At 47.8% G+C, this 23,378-nt stretch overlaps 1 protein-coding gene across 2 annotated transcripts in view; it reads right to left on the bottom strand.

Moving 5' to 3' along the window:
* ITGB5 (integrin subunit beta 5) overlaps positions 1-17,537 on the bottom strand; it is a 58,173-nt gene extending 40,636 nt beyond the window's left edge. The window contains exons 1-4 of one of the 2 annotated variants that reach the window (XM_021526045.3): positions 17,379-17,537; positions 13,311-13,396; positions 6,383-6,587; positions 1,634-1,883 (exon numbers count right to left, since the gene is read on the bottom strand). In XM_021526045.3, coding sequence (XP_021381720.3) covers positions 1,634-1,883; positions 6,383-6,587; positions 13,311-13,396; positions 17,379-17,484 — 647 coding nt within the window. In that variant the 5' untranslated portion in view covers positions 17,485-17,537. Of the gene's footprint in view, positions 1-1,633; positions 1,884-2,323; positions 2,367-6,382; positions 6,588-13,310; positions 13,397-17,378 lie in introns of those variants that run through there. The other variant, XM_085584168.1, reaches the window with a different exon arrangement.
* Between the last annotated feature and the right edge of the window lie 5,841 nt (positions 17,538-23,378).

Raw genomic sequence — 23,378 nt, 5'->3', positions numbered from 1 at the left:
GGCTGGCTTAAAGTAACCAAGAGAAAGAAAAGCAACCACCAGGGTAAAGCCAAAGGAACACACAGCCTGATCATGGTGGGAAAGCTGAGGTAACAGCTCTGATGTTCTTGATAAAAGGTCATTGGAGGTTTCAGGTACACCTTTGTTGCTGAGCTGTCCACTTCCATCCTATCCTCCTTTTGCACCCATCTCTTCCTGCACGTTTCACTCTGTTTCACTCAGCAAAAGCCATGTCATTCCAATTGAATCACACACCAGCCAAACAAAATTTCCAAGATTTCTCCAGCTGGAACCTGTCCCCAGACTGAGGGCAGGTGTCAGAGACTGAGGATGACAGAGATGACAGGATCCCTCAGAGGCTATGCCAAATTTCTGGGAGAAGCACTGAGAAGATTGTGGTGTGCAATGCCATCATGGCAGAGATGCCTTCCTGGCTCAGTGTGGTCACTTTTGCCTCATGATTAAAGCAAGAGTTTTCAGTGTTAAAATCCATTTGACTTTTCACTCTGGACAGAACTGGTGAAAAGCAAATAGAGATAATATTTGTCTGGTCAACAAGCAATGTGCAGTGAGATGCCAATGCTTGGTCAGTGCCAACAGCTGGCCTAGAAACTCACAGCTGATGCAAGCTGTCTTTATCTGCCACTCAGAGCATGCACAGAGCTTGGCATCCATGCATGAGGTGACCTTACCATGCAAATATCCACAAATGGCTCAAATGAAAGGGTTCTCCTCACTGTCCTTACGTGACTAGGAAGCACCCACTGATGGATGAGGTGAAGATGGGGACTACAAAGGTGACAGTGGTGACACTCTCCCAGGAGGGCACTTGCTGCTGTATCCATCCTTCAATGCCAACACCCAAACCCATCTGAGCCTGGACACCCTTCCCTACATCCAATTTCGCTCTGGCATAATCCTCAATTCAATGGACTTGATCCCAATTCTGGTTAAAAGGCAAACAAAAAGACTCTTGTAAAGACACAAGCGAAAATAAAGGAAATAAAGGGATGAAGGCTCTGATATCACCACAGAGTAAACCACACCATTTGTGCCTTTTGTAACTGCCAGTTTGCTTTCCTTCCACAGCAATAAAGATGAAAAAACCTGCCTCTGCCTTAAAAACACTATAAAAATTCATTAATCAGCACTATAGGCCATCGAAAAATCTCAGTTCCTCCAAACACTTTTGTTAAGAAGCAGTTACATTGCCTTGGTCTCCTTATCTGTAAAATGCAGACAAAAAGCTTAATTGATTTACTCAACGCCAAACTATGACTCAGAACTAGGATCAGAAATCAGGAATTTCTGGCTTTGACTCCTTTTCCTTAAAGGCTGTAAAAAAAGCCTGTTATGTCTGCATCCTTTTCAGGTACTTAAAAATAGCTTCAGGCTTCCTGGTACAACAGTTTCCCATGTCTAGATGCTGAGATCTCCCAACAGCCACAGCTAAATTAGAAGCTGTCCTAGTCTGAACTGCTCAAGTATCACAGTAACAGTCAGGCTCATCATCATTCCCAAAAGCCAGGGCTGAAGCGTGGTTCATTATTTAAAGCAAAAAGGCACACACAGACTGCAGCCAGGCTCTGTGCAAACACAGGCCTTGCCCCTCCAGGGTGCAGCCAGCACTTACCCAATGCAGGGATTGTTCTGGTATCTTGGTGCTGTGTAGGAGAAAGGAGAAATGTTTTTGTCCACAAAAGAGCCAAAGCCCAGACGGAAATTGCTCGTGAGCTTTCGCATCTCTTCAGCCAGCTTGGTGCCCAGGTTGCGGATATTATCCAGGTCGTCGTTCATGGACAGGGACAGATCCATCAGGTAGTAGAGATCCACAGGGTAATCCTCCACCTGCCGCACCTGGACTCGGAACGAGGTCCGGTCACCTGCACACACAAAGGTTGGGCACGGTGAGCAGGGAACTCCCAGCACACATTAAAATCCAGATCACACTATTTTTTCCCCCTGCAGAGCAGACAGATCACTTTTCGAAAGAAGAGGGTGAGGGCAATAAGCTTTTCTAAATACATCCCTTAGGAGACTAACAGGAAAACAGGTATTGACTTTGGGTCCTCTTAAGCTATGTAGCATACTGGCTGGCAAGAAAAAGACATGGAGTTCATGTCTCTATTTTAGCTCTTTGGAGGTATCAGAGAGGGATTTTCCATCTCATCTGAGAGAACAGCTAAGGGAGGGACATATGACAAACACTGTTGCCCAGTGTGCAGTCCAGGGATGTTTTCTTAGAAAACAGGAAAGGAAAATAGAGTGAACCTTAAATGGGTATTTCTTGGACTACTGCAACAGGGACCCTGCTCACACTTACTTGAGTACATCCTCAAAGAAAACCAGGAGCAGTCCAATAAGTCCTGCACAAAAGAGAGAAGGAGGTGTAGCAGGAGAAGGAAGAGGATCAGAAAAAAATCGCATGAAGTGAATGCAAGATGTCCTCTGAGTTGTGCAGGGAAGCCAAGGTGAAGCAGACACAGAATAAATGCCTTTGAAAAGGAGCTCCCCCCAAAAATAGAGCAGGAGAAATCAGGGCAAAAGGGAAGTGAAAAAGAAAGTTGTTAGAGTCACCCAGGGAAGCCCTGAGGCAGAGGTGAAACTTCCTGAAGTGACAAACACAAGGGAAGGAGCTGACAGGGCTGAGTCAGAGGTTGTGCAGATGTGAAGAGAAGCAGAGAAAAGCCTGACCCTGACCTTCTCCTTTGCCACACTGGTTTCAGTAGAGATACCCTCTGGAAGGACTGCTAGGGAAGGCCACCACAGGCAACACCTTCACTCAGAAAAGCTGAGGTTGCTTCAAAGTGAACTCAACACACCAGATGGACCTTGGTGGAGCCAGACAGCAGATGGCAAAAGATTGCCTCTCACTTTGCTGAGGGGTCTAAACAAAGCCTCAAATCACAGCCTCACAAGGCAGGCTGGTTTGGAGATCCCATGTTCCCAGCTTCCACCTTAGCCCCTTTCCCCGTTCACTGGGGTGTCTGCTCTACGGAATTGGATCCTTTCAAAACCAAGCTCCCAGTTCTGCCCTTCATGGGCAAGGCTGAACTTGGGGCAGTGGCAGGTTCTGCAGAACACTTGTGGCTTCCCCTCTTCTTCTCCAGAAACACAATTCACATTTTTTAGTATTGTGAAAACATTTCCCTAACCACTTTATTGTTCTCCTCCTTGTGCACAGCAGCACAGCTGTTCCTACTTACTTCCAGCCCAACAGCAGCAACAGCATCCCAAAACTGCCATGCTGGCAATGCACAGCACAAGGGGCTCTGCAGCCTGGCTGCTACAGCCCTGCCTGGCACCTGGGGTCAGGCTACACCAAGCCAGAGTTCCCTAAACAACACTCTCCTTCTTCAGCATTTCCCTGCAATCTGCTGCAGCCCCACCTGGAAAAGGCAGGGCTGCAAGAGGCACCATGTGCAAACATGCACATGTAGAGAGGTAGTGCCTCGCTGTAGGAAGCAAGAAGCTCATGCCTTAAATATTCCTCCTTACTCTCCCCAGCTTTCTGGTCGAGCAGGACAGGGCACAGGGCTGGGATGTGGAGTGCAGCAAGTGCTCCAGGTAGACCTCACATTATACCTGGCATGCATTTGGGGGGAACAAAGAAGAACATAACTCATGTAGAACAAAAACTGTTAGCACTGATTGCAGGGTAAAAGACTGTGATTGCAAGCTTGACTTTAATTCAGTACTGCAAAAATGTGTTTAAATCTGGGAAAATTCTTTCCCATGCCCATATTTTTCATTCCTACATGTTTTTCCCACTGGAAAAGGGGATGTGTCCTCTGTATTTTGCAATGCTTTAATTTCCAAAACACTGTTCTTCCTGCCAGAAAGGGTATTTGGGATGCTGTGATCAAACGTGCTTCTCTTAATAGTTACGGATTTATTAGTCCCCAAGAAGCACCAAAACCAACAGAATCCTGTGGCTGGTTCTTCTTTCATTCCTAACTGCACAAACCAATTATATCAGAGAAAATATCACTAATGTATGTAGATGTAAGTGCAAAAGAATTTATTATTCTCTGTGGACAGTATTACTCTCACACTTCTAGGGATAATCCAGCCCCCTCCTTCCTCACATACTGTTGCCACCATCCTCTCCTTAGGACTTTTACTGAAAAGTTTTAAACTCAGAGCTTAATTCAGAAATTTTTCTTGGATAGCATCATGCAGAAGCAGTGCAGAAATTGGAAAAATTGATTTTGATCAATTTAAGAACATAAACTCAACAATCATGCTTATCCAGCTTACTCCTGCTTGGTGAGGCTTATGGCTTGATGAGCAACACAGCTGCATCTATTCATTTTTTAAGTCAGTTTACACTATATTTCTTTTAACTAGGATACACTGCTATACAGCTGGGCTTAAGATTAAAAAGCAATATTATAAAAACTAATGCTCAATCCAAAAGCTGCCATGTAAGGATATGAATTTAAGGCCTTTGGAGTTTAGCCGAGGACACAGATTTGGGGATGTGACTTCTGCCACAGGATGATGAGATCAAACTGCATGGGTGGGAACAGCAAACAATTGACAATCCACTCCCTTCTGCTTCTGCTTAGTGGTCCAAGAATAAAAGATCGCCATTGCCACAGGCTGTCTCCTGAATTCGTCTTTCAAATAGTACACCTCTCATGCCCAAAATTAAATCAACATTATCTCCTTTTTGTCTTGGGTTCACAGGGTGAAACCTGTTTTCCCAAGCTCAAGGATTAATGGACAATTTAAACTGGGCCTGCTAATGCAAGGGTTTAGGAAGTCATCAGCTTGAAGGTGAAGCGTTGCCCAACATCAAAAAAGAGAAGAAAAATGGGAATACTATGACAAACATCTAGGTTAGTCCCTCCTCCTGCAATGACTGTGATGCTCTGCAAAGAGGACAGGGAGAGGAGTTCACTGCCTCCAAGTGGGAATTACTGCAGGGGTCCTCAGGGTGATCCCTGCAGCTCAGCCCAGACCTGGAGGGCTTCTCCATCACGAAGAACTGAGGATGGCCATGAGTGTGGTCCCCACAAGGGTGGGCAGAAGCAGCACACCAGGCCTGTGCAGCCCAAGGCTTCCATGAGCCCAGATCCCAGGAGACCACCAGGAGATGGATCTCCACACCCTGCCACTGACTGGAGCAGCAGACACTGGATGGGCAAAACCGCTGGGGACTGGGAAAGCAGAATTTGCTGAGCACAGGGCACTGTGCGAGGGGTGGATGTACAGGAGATGAGATGTGGAAGCTGAGCCAGCCCTTTCTGTCAGGAGTTGCCTCAAGAAACAGCAGGAATTACAACTCCCTTTTGCTCCCTTTTTTAGTATAATATTCAGTGGCAGAAGCCATGCATCCAGACGTATGTACAGTGGTCATTGCTCTCAGGTATCTGATTTTAAGGTTTTGAAGCAATTTTTTTTAGATTTGAGGGTCTGACCAATGACAGCTGATGAAGTTAATTGAAAAACATGACAACTTCTAACTTACACTAAAACAAAAACTCCTGTAGCAACTGGTAGCCTCAGGGAGAGTACTGATAGCATAAGCACCAGCTCAAACCCCCATTTTTCTTGGGCAAAACACCGGTATTTCTCTTTCCTGTATGCTTGTGAGAGCTGTCACAAAACTGTAAGCCTTAGAAACCCACACCAATCACTTAAAATGAATCAAGCTTTTATATTTGCTTCTTATCTTTGCAATAAAGAGCTTTCTTCCCTCTTCAGAAATGTCAGCTGCCAAATTTTTGCAAGAATTCTAAACCCACATTAAAGCCTCCCCCCACCATGCAAAAACTTTTCATAACAAGCATGCTTGCATAGCTCAGATGAGCTGTTCTCATCTAATTTTTAATTAAAAGGAAGAGATTGAAGAAAAGTAATGGCTCAGGAGAATGAAAGAGGGACCTGGCTACAGTCCAAGGCCCGAGTCACAAGTTCAAATCTCCATCTTCTGCCTTAGCTCTTTTGCATACCGACAGAAAACAGATATGTGGGTTTGTTTCCAATTTATAGAAGGAGCTGTCTCAGTTTAGAGTCATGCCCTGTCAGCTTAGTGGAGGAACCAAAGTTCTTTTAACTCCTTCCACACAGTGATTCCATTCTGAAGCTGAGCAGGTTCCTCCTAAACACGTGCAGGTGTAAAGACCATTACTGGCAGCAGGTGTGGGTGGGCTTTGACTGACTTTGCCCAACAGCAGTGCCCTCTCATGAAGGACACAGCCCCCAGCCCCAAACCTGTTTGTGACTCGCCACCAAAGTTCAAAGGTATGGAAGGGGCCAGCTTTAGTCACCTGCTTTAGTGGGTTGCAAGGCCACAAGCTACAACGTGCTCTTGGCACGTCCTGACCACCCTTTCTCCCTCCCTCCACACCCCACAGAGCCACTGGGGACTCACCAGGACGAAGATTCAAGGCGACCTTCTGGGGTGTGATCTGCGTGACGTCCAGGTGGCTCTGGCCGGAGCCCTTGCTGCTCAGAGGGACGTTCCTCAGCACGCTGATGCTGCTGCTGGGGCTCTCGATGGCGCCGGCACAGCCGTTGGCAACCAGGTTCTGCAGGAAGTCGCACCGGGACGTGATGGACTTTGTGCTGCTGAAATCCTGAGGGGTGAAGAAGGGACAAAAAGGAAGCGAAGGGGAATGCATCAATCCCACAGCAGGGGCTTTGTTTTGACATGCTGGTATTAACAGCTAGGCGATGCAAGAAGCCGGTGTCCTTTGTGATGACTGTGTTTGGAAGGAGCCTGCACCAAGCCTTAAGCCTTTCAAAAGGATCAACCAAAAAAGGAAGTTCTGTGAGGATTTGAACACTGAATTTGCTCACAGAGCACTGAAACAGAAACCTAAGCCTGTGTTTTCAGCCCAGCCACAGCAGCACCTGTTCCCAGCCCTGACCACAAGAGAGTAAGGCAAAGCACTTGGTTTGCTGCGGGGACAGCCCATTGCCATCCCTATAATTTTATGCACATGCTTGGTCTCAAAGGAGCTTTGCAAAAGACAGAAGAAAGGACAAGGAAGTGGCACTGAGGGAAGCAGAACAAACCCACCAACCAGAGAGAGCCAAGTAAAGATGTGAAGATGAAGACAGGCTGGGTGGCTCCCTCTTCCCTGGGACACTGCACATCCCCACACAAGCACTGCATGGAGAGTAAGGGAGGTGGGAGGAACATCACAAGAGCAGGTGAAAATGCAGACTGTGCCCACCACAGACAGTCAGGCACAGGCAGCAAGGTGCAGGCAGAATCCCACTTCCAAAGGATGGCCAGGAGTCTCCCAACACCCATCCCAGAGCTCCAGCCCTTGCTAAGAGCCCCATGTGTGGTGCACAAAGCAGCCTTGTGCAGGGCAGCGCTCAGGAACAGCCAGGAACACAATGCACCCTTTTGCAAGAGCCTGTTTGTTAGAATGCCTTTTTTTTTTAATCTCCAAAAGTGCCAAAGGGAAAAAGTCACATGCCCAAAACTCATTTTCAACTGTAGATTCCTACTTATTTCTGCACTACAGCAATAGAGACAGCCCTCTTCAGCTCCAGGGCTGAGGGACTAATACGACATGAAATAATGCAGAGAAGATGCTTGCAGCCATGCCAGCCCCTCCTTCAGCTGCTCAGCCAAAATCAGTGTGGGTCTGAACAAACCTCACTCACTGCCTAAACTCCAGCATGGCAAAGGACAGGAGGGACACCAAGGAGAGAGAGGCTCCTGACAGATCCTCATGGGGTGATCTCCAGGGGTCCCTCAAGGACAAGCTCGGATGCAGAGCCCTTGGACACAGACAGAGGTTTCCAGCTGCGTTTTTCTCACTACAAGGTCCCAATGCTATTTGAAAAATGAGATATTTGCATTCCAGCATTCAGCAGCAGGGTCCAGCCAAGAAACCGACGACGGCACATCAGATGGATACAAACACAAATTTCTTGGAACACATCCTGTAAACAGATGAACTTCCAAAAAAGGAGGACTGGGACTATTTAAATCATCTCCAGCATGACAAAATAAAAATCAGAATCCCTCACAAAACTGAAAAAAACACCCAGCCTTTCAGAGCCACACATTTCAGGCAGCCTTGGAGAAAAGTCTCTCTCAGATGTGGTTTTACCTGAAATCAGCAAAAAGCTGGGGGGGTCCAGGTGTTCCCCTGGGCCTATCCACCCATCAGCAGGGGGAGATGCTCTCCTGCTCTCCCTGTACCCAGACCACAGCTCCAGGTGAGCACCCCTGCCAGCTCATTTCTGCTGCTGCCACCTATTAGAATGAATGCTCCAAAAAGCAATCCAAACAGCCCAGGAGTGCAGCTGGGAACTTCTAGTTACTTCTGAGTAACTAACATTGGAGAGAAGCATCCAAATAGGACAATCTTTAGGGCTGCTCACATAACTGCAGCTTCTATCAGGTGCTTCCAAGCCTTACCAGGGTCTGCTCCAAAGAATCCAGATGAAGTCCAGGAGGTCAGGGGAAAGCCCCTACACAGCTCTTAGGTCAGCAGTACCTTCACACTCCTCCAGTCCCTAGATCCCTTTTCCTTTATATCTTCTCTAAACTTTCTTCAAATCCAGCTATTTTCTTGTCCTGTGAAAAGCCATATTACCTGAGGTGGAAGAAAATATCCACACCCAGGGGTGCAAAAGCCTGAGGGGAGGGTGGTGCAGCTCAGCACCCAGGGGTGCAGGACTTACCCCTACTTCATCTTGTTTTTTTTTACCCAAGCAGAGTAACACTGAGCAGGAGGGTGACAATGGCCTTGGGAAAGTCCCAGTAAACACTACTGCACCCAGCAAACAAACACCCAAGCTGCTCCCACAGGTCAAAACCCAAAGCCAAAACTGGGGCAACCAGGTACCATCCAACTCCAGTGCAAAGTTTTCTGTGACAGGGAAAATCAAGGCTCATGGAGGTTCAGTAAAGGGGAAAAAGGATGAGCAGACCTGGGGAATAAAGGACATTGCACAGGTCCAGACAGCTCATGAGAAACCACACCAAAAGGCAGCTCCACAGCAGCTCAGACACAGCACGCTGGTTCAAACCCCAATTTTCCCTGAGCAGAGAACACCCTGGGGATAGTTAAGCAATTCAATGTGCCCACACATCTGGCAATCCTCTGCCTGCAGGCTTGCTTGGGCAAGAAATGCAGCAGATGCCCCTCACAAGGGGGAACCACCCCAAAGTTTGCTTTGTGGCACAGAGGAGCACTCTGGAAGATCCCCCAGCCCCTGTCAGTCACTCTGGCTGCTCCAGCCCCCTGGTCAGTGCTAAGAAGCTCACAAAAGCAAATGCACACAAGCAGACAGGATGAATGGAGACAACAGTGTGACAATTACATGCTCATCAGTTTGACAGTTTTAAGACAAATTGCTTGGTTCATGCTATAAAAATGGAGAATAGCACTCATGGTATCTAATATCTAATTCCTGACTAGGCATGTCCCTACCATTCAGCCCATCCTGTTCTCTTTTGATGAAGGTCTCAATCTTACTTTTTGATTTAATCAATCCAGTTCTGCATTAATTCTGCCTGAAACATGCCTGCTTTCTCCATTAAACAAACAAAACTTGACATGCTCCCTTTAGGAACATCCTTGATTTTCTTTCCTCATTCTCATACATTTCTGAGACAGAAGAGGATGGGGTAAAACAGAGGGTGCCACTGGGGAGATTTCAGTTTACTTACTCAAAAAGGACGTTTCAGTTTAATTAATGTGTTTCTCTGGTTTCCATGTACACACATAAATGCATCCATATAGGTAATGGACAGGTGAACACTGCTGCTCCACCTAACAAACACATCTAACAAACAAAAGGACCCTCTGCACTCCCCAAAGCAGCAAAAAAGAAAACATAATGGTGACGCTTCCCCCCCATACTGGTACTCCCAAATGCTCTCTTAAAGAGCTTCACCCCCTGCAATCACCTCAGGAAGGTTTATCCCAATCACAACCCCACCTGTGAATCACAGCTGCCCTGGCAGCTCAGAGGACAGCACTGTATCCACTTCCTGAGCTCCCTGTTCTCCCAGCAAACCCAACAAGCCTGGGCAACCAGGTGTCACTGCAAACAATTCCATAAGCATCCTCCAGTCCCACACATGGAAACCAGGCTGCCACAGAGACACAGCAACCCCTCAGACCAGTGTGCAGCTTCCAGACAGAATATTTTACCAGCACCATGTCAGCAATTTCTCATCATTTCCAGCTTCTCCTAGACCTCAGCTCCAGTGTGGATGGAAAGGCTGCAGCAGTCTCCATCACACCAAGAGTCATTCTCCCTCAGAGAGCCCTGTTTCAAGGCATTCTCAGGTGATGGTTAAGGCCACATATTCACACCTCCTCTTCTAAGTGCCACTGAAATAACCACCTTTGAGGCCTGCCTTTCCAGGTATTCTTCCACAAGCAAACCAAATCCATGTCTGCTCCCAAATTTCCAAGAGCCCAAAGACTCATGGTTAGCTCAGCAGCCCCTGGGGGATCTAGGGCTGCTGCACACCAGAAGCTGCTATCATCAGCTCATCCATCATCACCCCTTGGGATGGGAACAGAGATGCTGAGCACAAGCAGAAGTGAAAAGAAGTCCAGGGGATGTGATGCACCCTGTACCAACAGGTTAGGAGGTGGCAGTCATAAAGTGAGAGCACCTGACTGCTCTGCTATAAGATCTATCTGTACACATCCCCTTACCTTCACAATTCAGGGCAATGAGACCTTCAAGAGACCTGGGGAAACTATTGGGACAGGGCTCCCAAAGAAACTGGTATGATGGTACCACCAAGTGATATTATTCCCCAAATGTTTTCCCAAAGGAAATACAAGAAGATATACATATACAGGAGGATCAAGTATACATATAACTATACAATGCAATTATATATACAGCTACACAATGTGTGTGTGTGTATATATATATAAACCGTATAACAGACATCTCTAAATATACTTTATACACTATATATAGAATTATACAACACGTACTGATAGACTTCTTCTATATATATTTCCCTACAAAATTGTTAATTGTTGCTTGCAAAGTCAATAAAAGCTGGCCCAATTTGCTCACAAACCTGTAAAGTAAATGCAAAGGGAGCACAAAATACACACAAATCAGCTGATTGAGGTTCTAACAAAACTGCCATCTGTGGAACCTACTCCAGTACCTTTTGCCTGATATTTAAAGAGTAGAAGAGCTGTAAAATTTGACTGGCATATATGCAACCAGGAAACATAGACAGCAAATGGCAGCTAATGGAAAAAGCTAAGGAAAACACATCAAGAGCTATTTAATAAACCTGCCTAGGCTGCAGCAGAGGGAGAGAGAATAAGGTGGTGAAATGACTATGAAAAGAAGGTGGGTATTATAAAGTTTGTAGTATTACTTTAAAACTTTCTGAAGTTGAAAAACTCCAGGTATCTTGGAAATCCCATTACCTCACCTGATGATCTCAGCTAAAGAGAAATATAATTAGTTTCAAACAGTACATACTAAAAAAAAATACAAAAAATACAGAATTAGGATAAGAACTTGCTAAGTTTTAGCATGTAGCATGTCATGGGAACAGCATCTTTTAAAGACATAGCTCTTGGCACAAAACACCTTGAACTGTATATTTTTAAATAGCTTCTGCAGGCTAAAGGTCAGGAAGTATTACAGGACTTCCTTGTAAACAGCCATCTTCCTCCTTGGCCCCTCCATTCCAGTCAGGAATTTTCTTTTTTTTTCCAGTAACTACTCTGTTTGCATGATAAGAGTCAGGCTGCCAGTCCCATTGTACAATTAGTGGTCACAGTGACCACCACATAAACATTTCCACTAGTAGCATTCTGCAGAAAGTTGTCTTCTGATGCCAAGTAAGGGAAGAAAAAAGACAAAAAACAAAAAAAAAAAGCACAAGATATTGGGTACCCATAGCTTAGTAGCCAGCATTCCTGGATCTAATCTCACCACCACAGATTAGCTGGCTGGAAGAGGCACTCTTACAGCTGTTTACAAGATGTCTCAGAAGCAAGATCTATTGCTTTACCCTTTCCCTTCTGCACACCAATTGCATGGCTGGAAAAAAACAGCCCAGGAAAGCTGACAGAGTGGTGTTTGCAGCATTACCAAGTCTTCCCTGGAGAGCTGCAACTGTGCTTACCAGTGAAACATCCAGTGAAACACATGTGGAGAGCCAGGGGCCGGGGCACCCCCCTAGGACCCAGCCAAACCAGAGGGACTGGAAGCCACCTCCACCCCACATCCATCCCCATCCCCAACCCCATCCTTGCCCTGGAGCTGGCAGCTGCCCCAGGAGGGAGGGGAACAGCAGAGGGGACAGAGCCTGCATCCTCAGCTCAGCAACACCAGCTGCAGCTGGGAGGTGAAGTGAGTGCTCAGAAGGGGACAGGGATGGCCACACTAGAGGAATAAGGATCAGCAGGGAACAGAACAGCATCACCACTGGCCATGCCCATGGAGAGGTTCAAGATCATCCACTGCTCTGGGATTCTCACATCCCAAAACTGGTTCCTGACACAGCAGCTGTGCCAGCCTGTTTTTCAGATTTTTCCATGCATCTGAAACCATCCATAATTTTCTCCTGAACACCTAGGAACACTTAGCAGGCAATTGCTTTCTATGCATCAAACATGATTAGGTCTTTCACACACCTTGTTCTCTAGAAATTGTAAGTCTACTTGATAAGACATATATTGGATTATATAGATAGACCTAAACTCATGAGCAGCCCCTAGGGAGCAGAGGGACGTATTTGCAATTGCTCATAAACAAGGAGGCACAGTTGAATTATGGGTGAGCAGCTTCAGCATCAACACAAGGATGTATTTTCCCTGTGAAGTGCTCAGTTCCTCTGTGAAACTCATGGCACCAATGCCAGAAGCATGGGCCACCCCCCGAAAATGACACAATAGATTCAGAAAGGAGAATTATCTTTGTTACAAAGAGCCCATGCCAGGCCACACGACAAGGGACACGTAGCAGGACACTAGCCAGGGGCTTGGGGCTTTTTAGGGGGAGAGCTTTGGAGCAAGGCTCCCTGTAACACAGAGCCCATGCAGGGACTCAGCATCCACCAAAACAAGAAGGTAATTGAAGGGACAGAAGGACTGAAGGAACAGTGCTGCTCTGTTGAGGGCATGTGGGGGTCAAAGTGGGGTCAGAGACTTATTTCCTATGATGTCAAAGAGCTGAGGAGTCCCATACACCCCAAATACACTCGGCATGGAGCATCCTCTGCCCTCACTCACCCCTTGTGGCACGAGTCAGAAATAGGCAAGGTGAGAAAAGAGCTCCCTTCCAGCACTACAAAAGGCATGAAAGTCAAACGAGGTGTGCCCACCTACCTCCTTGGAGCACCAGGCACACTTGGGGTGGATGAGGAGACACTCTTCACAGGACGTGGCGCTTCCACTGGTGCACAGATTGAGACCTTCAGCAAGAGAGAACAGTATGGGCTGAATGGTTATTCCACTCCAAAACAGTGTTTAGGGGGGTTCTGAGACATTCTTAATGCTAAATGCACTGTAAATTCAAATGAGAGCAAATAGTCCCCCAGGATCCTAAAAGGCAGGAGAAGCTGTAAATCTCTCTTCACCGGTAAGAAGGTCTACTTTTCCTTCCCTAAGGTAAATGAAAAGGACAGAAACTTGCTTTGGGGTGCTGAGAACCTCTAAAAAATTACTGAATCTAGTGATTTTTCTCTACTGTTTTTAAATGGTGTCTGGTTAATCAAAGAGTCCAGCTACTCATATGCCTAATCAAACACTCCCATTGCTGTGGGCAGAATGCAATAACTGTTGGAGCAGTCTGAAACACGGAGCTGGCTGTCCAAAAGCCCTGAGATGCTGACTTTTAAAGACACATCTTTAGGCATATCTTCTCATTTTTTTTTTCTAGCTGAATACAGGGGGGAGCATCTCCCCATAATTTTCATATTAAAGCACTCTTGAAACATTCTCATCTCCCCTTCCCACACAGGTGATTCTCACAGTGGACTCATGCTGCAGTACATTACTTTTATTTTACTACAAGAGACATTTCCACAGGATATCCAGGTTAAGCCTTGCAGGGTGTTTGCACTGGGCCATGTCCAAGGCAGCAGGGGTGGAAGACACCCCTGCCTGTGACCTCAGCAGGGACATCAGCCAGGCTGATGCTCTTTGCTCTCGGATTGCTGCTGTCCGGCAGCACAAGGAGTCCCAAGCAGGTTTCACTTACAAAACCCACGATTTGCACTTTGGGCTTTAAAAATGAAGTGGAACCACACAAGTAAAGCCAAAGTAGACACCAATGGTATGGGCTTTGAATGCAGCAGCTTGTTCAAGCATGCCTGTGGCTATGAATGTGCCCTTCCATACCAGTGATGGCCCAGCTCCCCCGGGTGCAGCTATTAACTTCCACTGTCAATAAATGATTAAAGAAATCTTTAACCGAGGTTTCAGCACAGAGGCTGCACACTCCAAATGAAATGCCTCAGGCTTGAACTCCCAATCTGCTATTTCTTCCAACCCAAATGTCAATAAAAGCATTGTCAGGCCTCTATTTTCAGCCAGTTGCATCTGCAGATACCAGCGCACCACACTGATGCTGGGTGTAACGTGCAGATTCCACAGAATTGCCAATAGCTGCTGAAGAGTCCCATGAAGTTTTCTCCTAACTCAAGAACTTTTTGCCATGAGAACTTTGGAAGAAGGATTTTTGCTGTTTCCATGTGAATATTGCACCAAGAAATGGAAAGCAGTGGCTGCCTGGGTCACTCCTGTAAGGGTTTGAGCTGTGAGCACAGGAAACAGTGAATCAAGCTGGACAGCTGGAGGAAAACCTGGCATGCTCTGGACTATAAACAAAGAGAGGATAAGTAGGTCCTGTCAGTCACTGCAGAGGCCTGACTGTGCCAGAGCCCTGCACTGACAGGTCTCTGCTGCCCGCAAGGTGGTTAACTCTAACCCCAGAGAGCCAAGCCCTGCACTCTCTCTATAGCTCTCATTCAGACCAGCTCCTTGGGCTCATTCATACCAAACAAGAGCCTTCTTAAGAGCGTGGGGTTTTTTTTTCCTTCTGGCTGTTACCACATCCCCAGGCATTTCATTCCTTTTTTGCATTCAGAAGTTATATTCCAGCTCATGTACACTATAAGAGCTCAAAACATAAATAAGTCGTATAAAGCAAAATGCAACTTGTTCAACTGAGTTAAAATTTAGGCAGCAATTAACACTTGCATTTGCAAATCCTACAACATGGCCCAAAGCTTCTCCTTAAGAGCTGCTTCTCTGGCAGCTGTGCACAGGGTAACCCAGAAAAAATAATGGCCTTTATACAGCAAATACTTGCATTCATACCCTGGCTACCCAGGCCTGGCTCTCCCACAGCGTCACTCGCCCATCTGCATGGAAATATTTACCTCCATTCCTGACTGCTGGATTTTTAAGCGTTTATTTAGTCACAGTAATAGCTGAATGAAAACCAAGGTCTCCTCCTTCCACTGCGTGCCATGACCAAAGCAGCCCACGCTCCTGTGGCCAGCCATGGGGTGACATTCCTCCCGGTGGCAGCTTTTGAAGTTTCCAAGTATGCTTTTCTTTCCACTCTGTAGCAACACTAAACCATTTCCAGCATTGTTGTGAAAACAGGGCTTTGTGAAGCCCTCCAGTTTTAGACTGAAACCTGAGCTTTTTGAGTTGGAGTAGAAACACACTGGATTTTCCAGATGCAAGTCTTTGCTGTGCTTGATTCAGTGTAGTCTTTCCCGAATCAGGCAGAGGAAGGACCTGATGATGCTCATGCAAGTCCAGATCCTTCAGGTACTGGGGCAAGTCACCCTTGGAGACTGGAAGGAACTCAGTCTGCTCTTTAGACTGTGATACATTTAGTGAAACCACTCCTGAAAAATCAACTAAAGTTCTTATAATGGAGAAAATTCCATCCAGGGTTTAGCTGGGATTTCTCTGGAGGTAAATAATCCACCCCCTGGATTGCTGAGCTGCACTGCCTACATACAGTCCTTCATACTGATGCCACTGAGTCCTAAGCCCTGCATCCTATTTATTTTGCACAGTAGTGTCCAGCAAGCACAAAGAACATCTCCAAATGACATCCTTCCCTTGGACTGAGCTGCAGGAAAGCCCAAAAAAGCAGAAGGAGACAGTGTATTCCACTAGACAGCAGAGATTTTAATACATCAAACTACAGATGCAGAGCAAGATAGGAAACTGATGAAAGGTACTCATCAAATTCACTCACAAAGATGCTCCAGGCAATCAGACCTCATTTTAAACCTGTTCTGCAAGAAATCCTACTTTGGGCACCTCCTCAAACAGAGGTGAATGTACTGGCTTGCTTAGAGAAGACAGTAGAAAAAAAGTTATGCACTTTATACAGCTAAGCATGAAAATGAAAAAAGGCATTTTATTTGTGCTTGCAATAAGAATTCTAAGAGACTCGACATGGTCTGCTGCAATACTGAACCATCAATTGCATGGATCAGGCACACAAAAAAAAAATTAAGAAAACTTCTTCTGAGCTTTTGCAATTATGTGCCACAGCACTCTGCAAGATGAGCCCCTTCTTAAGATTATTCGTTAAAATATCAAGCACTGAGGGTAAGTACTGGAATGGTGGACTTAGGCATTTTGTGGGGTCCCTTCTTACAAAAAAAGTTTCCTCAAATGCTCAGAGAGGAGGGAATCCCTATTTCCAATAGTGCTGGAGCAGAATTACAAACTGCACTGCAGTTCACGTGTGTGTATGTGTGTGTGGAAAACGAGAGCATCCTCACGAGGGACAAGGACCTCGCTGTGGGTGCCGCGGTTCAAGGTGCAAGTGGGGAACGATACAAGCTGAGTGTGGGGACCGGTGCCCGGCAGCGCGACAGCCCGTGTGTGGCTACTGCTGCTACTCCTCATCCCATCGCTTAACACACAGCGCTCGGGCAAACATCCCGGGGAGTGCATACCCTGAGCAGAAGCGGCTGCAGCCGCTTCCATTAGAAATATATATAGAGCGAGGGGTATAAATAGCAGTTAATTGCTTTGGGAGGCGAAGGTGAAACCCCCGCGGACGCGGTCCGTGCCCGGAGCGCGGGTCGCCGCCACCCGCACCGGGGGCACGGCGGGGATGCGCGGAGAGCCCCGGCAGTGGCCAGCCCCGGGCACGGGGACCGCGGGGACAGCGGGGACAGCAGGGACCGCGGGGACAGCGGGGACCGCGGGGACCGCGGGGACCGCGGGGACCCGCGTCCCGCCGGCTGCGGGCGCACGGCAAAGCGGCTTCGGGGGGAGGCACCGGGAAGGGGGGGCGGGAGGAGGCGAGAACACAGACGGCAACAGAGAGCACCGAGGCGGGTCTGGGGGACAAGCCGCCTTCCGGAGCGGCGTCCGCAGGGCCCGGGGCGGCGGGAGCGGAGCGGCCCTTACCTCTGCCGGGCTGCAGCGGCGCGGCCAGGAGGAGGAGGCGGAGGAGGAGGAGCGGGGGCGGCCGGCGGGCGGCGGCGGGGGCCGGCAGCCCCCCTCGGCGGGGCATGGTGCGGCGGCCGGGGCGGCCGGGCTGCCCTTCCCGGCCGGGCCCTCCCCGCCGCCTTTTGTGCGGCCGCGGCGGCGGCGGCGGGAGGAGGAGGCGGGGGCGGCGCCGCGGAGCTCCCGGGGGCGGCGGGACGGGACGGGGCGGTGTGCGGTGCCGCGGTCCGTGTGCCTCTCCGCGGGTCCGTGCGTGTGCCTGTCCCGCTCCCGAGGGTGCGCTGCCGCCTCCCCGCCCCGCGCAGGGAGGCGTAGCCCCGTCCGGAGCGGGACCCGCGGGCACGGCCGGGCCCCCGGACACGGACACGACACGGACACGACACGGACACGGGCACGCAGAGGCTGCCTCTGCGGTGCACGGAGTGGCACAGCCGCACCGCACGGCGCACACGGGCACGCACCCCGATGTGCCCCCGCAGGCACACGAGGAAGGCGCGCCCTCCTCGCCGCTCGCAGCGGGGCTTGCACTCATTCCCCACGGGTCAGTGCCTGCTCTTACGTGGCGTTTTTGCCGCTTCAGGGGTTTTCTCTGTGCAAACAGACTGTGTCCATTTACTGAAGGGCTCTTTGGGCCAGGGCACCCGGGCAGCGCTGCACTCACCGTCTGACGGCTTTTTGGCACGGTCCGCGCCCCCGCCGCCTGGGACATCAACACTTCAGATCGAAAGGAAACATCGGATTTGTGATCGTCTTTGGGTTGCTGGAGAACATTCTGTATTCTTCTGCTTTTAAAATAAATCGTAAATCATCCCTAGAGCTCGTGGTTGATTTTAAAAGCAGTTTATAGTAACAGGTAACTTATCCATGGTCTGTAGACCTTCATGACACCCTTATGTCTGCTAGATCTCACCATCAGATTTTGCTTAAAACACATGTTGTGTTGCTGTTCTCAGGCCGAAGTGATTAACTGCAACGCCACCTGCCAAAATATCCCTTACCTGCATTGATTTCCAAAGCTGCTTTCACAAACCTTGCTGATTTCTTCAACCTCTTCATACCCCCGGGAGAAACGAGGTTTGGGTTTAAAGTGACTATTTGTTGTTTTAGGAAATACACACCTAAAAAAGTTGTAACATTGTAACTGTCCCAGTGCTGCTAAATCAAAACAAGTCCCAGCGTGGCTGTGGCAGCATCACAACCCTACTGCTTGCAACCAGTGCAAAAAATATCACTAAATGCCTCATCAAAACCTCTGCCGTGGTAGGAGTGTGGTATGTGGGACAGGCAGTAACCTACAAACTGCCCTCAAGCTGTTGGTTGTGCCTGGGGAAAGGGACAGCATCAGCTCTCCCTGTTATCACAAAAACATAAGGGGCATGCTGTCACCCTTTATTTATAATAAAATTAATACTGGCCATGTTGGGACTGACCTGGATGTGCAAGATGTGGTGTGTGGGATCTTTGAAGTAGGTTATTCCTCTGTGGAATACTTTTAATATTCCTGTGGGGGAAAAAAAAAAAAAAAAAAAAAAAAGTGAAATGCAGATCCCGCCACACTTGCAAGAGAAAAAGCATCCAATATGAGCATTACTGCCCAGAGAAGCCTTGTGTAGACCTAGAAGTCCCTTCTTGAATCTTCTGGCCATGCCCAAGCAAGTACCCCAAGACATGACTACAACTATCCATGGATAGACTCATGTTTGAGAGCTTTAAACTATGCCTGGTTGTAGGAGCAGGGAGACACTCATCTTTCATCCCTGTGTCCTGCCATGCTGCCCAGGGAGCACTGGGTGAAGGAGCAGATGCCCAGAGGCAAGTGGCAAATGAGCAAGGGGGAAAAAGGAAAAGCAGGGCCATGGGGTAAAGAAACTACTTGGAGGGAGGGAAACCACCTTCTGAGACTCAACTGTGGCATCTCAAGGAGCAGAGAAGAGGGCTTGAGGAAGCGAGCAGTACTTTGGGAAGGAATGCATGGCAGCAGGACCAGAGCCAGGCGAGGCGCAGGAGCTCCCCAGTCACTGTTCTATTTAGCTGGGCTCAGCTGAGGCCGAGCTCTTCCTGCAGGTGCCTGTGCCACTGGCACAAGCACCTGGTGCTCACTGTGCCAGGCTGTCCTCATCCCACAGACCCCATGAGGAGCCCCTGAGAGAAGGAGGAAGTGCAGGAGCTGCTGTGTGCACTTTTTGGGCAGTAAGATGTTGTCGATGCTCCACATCTCCTATCGGTCATTGTGTTTTTCAAGCCAAATCCTTTGAAGGTCCCTCAGAGTCACAGGTGGTTTGTCCTATCCCAGTGCAGCACCACTGACCAACTGCCCACTGTGTGGTGTGCACAGGGAAAACCTCAGGAGCCACAGGAGAGGACGTGCTGTGGCTTCCCTGATGAGAAGAATGTTAACACCCTTCTCTGAAGTTGGTGCTGTGCTCTTGCCCTGCATGCAGCAGCAAAAGAGGATATTATTTCACAAATGGCCAAACAAGCATCTGTAACACCAAGAGGGGGAATTCATGGTGAACATGAGGTGGGCAGTTCATTTCCAGAGAAAGAAGGCAGCCCTGTGTCCCTGAGGCTGGCCACAGACCAAGAAATGAGGCATGAGTAGAGGTAATGTGTGGCCTGAAATGAGATCCACAGAGAAGGTGTTGGTATAAAACCTTCCTGCTTGCAGGTGACAATGTGTTCTGGTTGTTTTTCTGGAGTCAAGGATGGGGTGGCAGTAGATGCCCCCAAAAAAATTGCCTTCATGTATGAAACCAGATAAGGCCTTGATCTTCCTCCTGGGATTCCCTTGTTCTGAATAAGGGATTGAGAAATAAAGCTTTTAATGCCCCAGTCTCAACAAGATTATTATGTACTCAGTAGAAGATGAGTTTGAGGCGGCACCAAGATTTTGGGAAGAGGATTGAAAAAAGGGCTCTGTCTCCTGGGGATTGTGAAAGGATGACCTACAACAAAGTCTCTCTTGATCTCCAGGAACAGCCGCCAGCACAGCCTTGGTCTTTTCTCTCTTGACCATCTTGTCTTCTGTCTACAAAATGCCATTCTTAAGGATCACAGAGTCCGTGAGATCCCTCAGGCTCCTTCAAGTATTTATGTGCCCATAAATACTTGCCAAGGCCCTTGGACTTGGGTTTTCAGTGTCATTGCACAGTTTTGCTGTAACAGAGAGAGGAAAATCCCTATTTGGAAAGGCCTGATCTTTCTGTTCACTTTCTTATCACTTACACTTTAACCTGTGGTTAAAGTAGGACATAAACCCAGGGTATCTGACCTGGGCATGGATTTGAAAGTGATGTAATTATAAGTTGATTCTTTGTCTCTTTTATCATCAGTTAAAACAAATAAAATCATTTATCTGAGATATTCCAGGTGTTCTACAGATGAGTTTTCATTGTCATATCTTCCTTGGGGCAGAAAGGGTGGAAAAAAGCATCTGAGTCACATCTAGATGTCTGCCATGGCACTAAAGTTGTTCTGGATTTTCAGTGGTGATTCCATCTTCTCTCTGCACCAGTCTGAGCCACTCCCAGGCCCTTGCACAAAGCCACAGCCTCTTTCAGGGTGAAGTTCCACCTCTGTCTTAGTATTTCACAAAACACAGCCACTCTCCAGCAGCAAAGTCCTGGGACATCTCTGACTTTCTCCCATTTCTAGATTCTGTGGCATAAGTTTAGGTTTGTTACTTCAGCAGGTCCTGAACATGCCTCAGTCCTTTGGTCAAAGCAACTCTCCATACAACAAAGGATGGCCAAACTGGAATTCAGATGGTGAAAAAAAGTGGACTGATTTATGGTTTTAATAAAAAGGAGTTTTAGGAGAGCTAGGGTCAAACTGGGATGGCAGATCAGGGATGTGACATAAAAGGCAAACTCACTGGAACCTTGGAAACCTCCACTGTGTTACAGTTATTGTGTTAGGAAAACACTTCATTTGCCTTTCCAGGTCCTTACCATGTTGTTTCCTGGTTCCTCCTGGCTGTGCCATGATGGGAAATAGGGGAGCAGAGACGCAAGCTGTGGGCACCGTGCAGCTTTGCCATCCCCACACTGCCTCCTCCCACGAGTGAGCCCACAGATGGGGCTGCTGGGGCTTTCACTACCATGGAAAAGGTTTGTCTTCTTCTTTTTCCAAGGAAGCTGTAAAAAAATACAATTCACACAAAATACTTGTTAGTAATAGGCAACTACCACATGCCAAAAATTACAATAATAAATTTAATCTTATTTCTATTCTCTGGCTAAAGATGCAGCACATGCTGTTGCTGCCTGCTATAAAAATAGATATTTTTACCATCTAAGGGCCAGCCTCTGTTCTCAGATACTCAAGAGCAACACTACTCCCAAACAACTCCTGACCTGCTGAAGAGCAACATTGCATCACTTCTGGAAAGCAGAGAAAAGCACCTAAAGTGGTTTTGCCAAGTTTTGACCCTCTAATAGATGAAAAAAGGCAGAACTCAGAATAAATCTCTGAGCTAGTCCATGCCTGAAGCTGCTGGGCTGGAAAGTGAGGGAGGTACAAGGGGGAGACTTTCCTCACGCCTCTATGGTGCATAAAATTGAGACAGGGGTGATGAAGCCAGACCAAACCTGACCAAGTTTTGGGGCGCCTAGAGCCCCTGGAGCAGGCTGGCAGGCACTTGGCTGCCTGAGAGGATGTTTGTAGGAGGGGCTCACTGATGTGCTGAACTGATGGATATCTCCAGCCATGACCCATCCCAAAAAAATATGCCCCAATCCCCAGAGTTAAGTAATGCACTATCAGAGGGACAGGCGTGGGAGTGTACTGGGCTGGGACACAGGAGAAGGTTAAAAATTAGCAGCTCCATGGCAACCTGTCTGTATCTATTAATGGTTAGCCCCAAGGAAAGCGTGCTCTTTCGAAGGTTTTGCCTCGGGTGTGCCTTATCCTGCAGCTGCAAAGAGCCAGCCCCATCTGGTGGCCGGGGCTCTGCCCGGTGGTGGAGAGGGAGGAGGCTTTGACAGCCGGAGGTCCGTCCTCACCACCCTGCAGGGAAAATGGAAAAACTTTCTGCCTGCCTGCACATCTTGCCTCACATAAGCTGGTTCCACTTTGGTTGGCATTCCGGGAGAGCTGCAAAAGCCAGGAGAAAATGCTGGATGCATCTGGCAGGGGGTTTCCTTTGAATAAAGAGAAGCGTAGTTAAATACAACCTAAAATGTCAGCAGGTAGAGCCAGCTAGGCTTGGCTCCACTCAAATCTCTGGCAAAATTCCCACTGAGTGGACTAAATGTTCCAGTCTTAAGCACCTTGGTGAGCAGAGTGCTCTGGAGGCACAAACGGGTTTCCAAGGAATTCACCTGGATCTGTGCAGCCTGGACCTCACAGTGCCCCATGCAGCTTTTTCAAATCACAGCTGACACCTGGCTATTCAATCACTATCTGAAATAAATCACTGAACTCCGCTTTCTTGCTTAGTTTTCTGGCAAGTGGGTTTTGCCCAGCATGAGCTTACTGCAGAATCTGTTCACACCAATCTTGGAAGGACAAAACTGTTGAGAAATGCTAAAGAGTCTACAAGGAAAGATCTTGCTTTGAAAAGAATAATAATGTACACATGTTGTAACACAAGTGCAGCACAAGCCCTGTTTCAGTTATAGGAATGATATACAGGCCCAGGCCCACAATTCCTCCCCAGAGACCCCTATTCCCATTAATGTCAGTACAAGTTAGGCACTGAAATACCTGCCTGGGCTTGACCCCTGTTTCTCACCAATTTAAACATTCCTCTGCTTGAGAGGGGATTAAGAACCTTAGCACTATAATGACCTCTTGAATTCATTGACTGTTCCAGATATGAAACATTTCTTCTTTTAACTTTTGGCTGATTTACCCTATAAAAGATCTCTGTGGATAAAAAAAAAAAACTTGAGAGGAAGTCTTTTTTTTCTCCCCAAAGTCTCATTTATGCAGCAGACTTTCTTTCCCCAGCTACATCCA

This window comes from Lonchura striata, chromosome 7 (genome assembly GCF_050655825.1).
Source record: "Lonchura striata isolate lonStrDom1 chromosome 7, ASM5065582v1, whole genome shotgun sequence".
Classification (NCBI taxonomy): Eukaryota; Metazoa; Chordata; class Aves; order Passeriformes; family Estrildidae; genus Lonchura; species Lonchura striata.
Note: the sequence above shows the minus strand (reverse complement) of the source record. Positions and strands in the feature narration are given on the sequence as shown.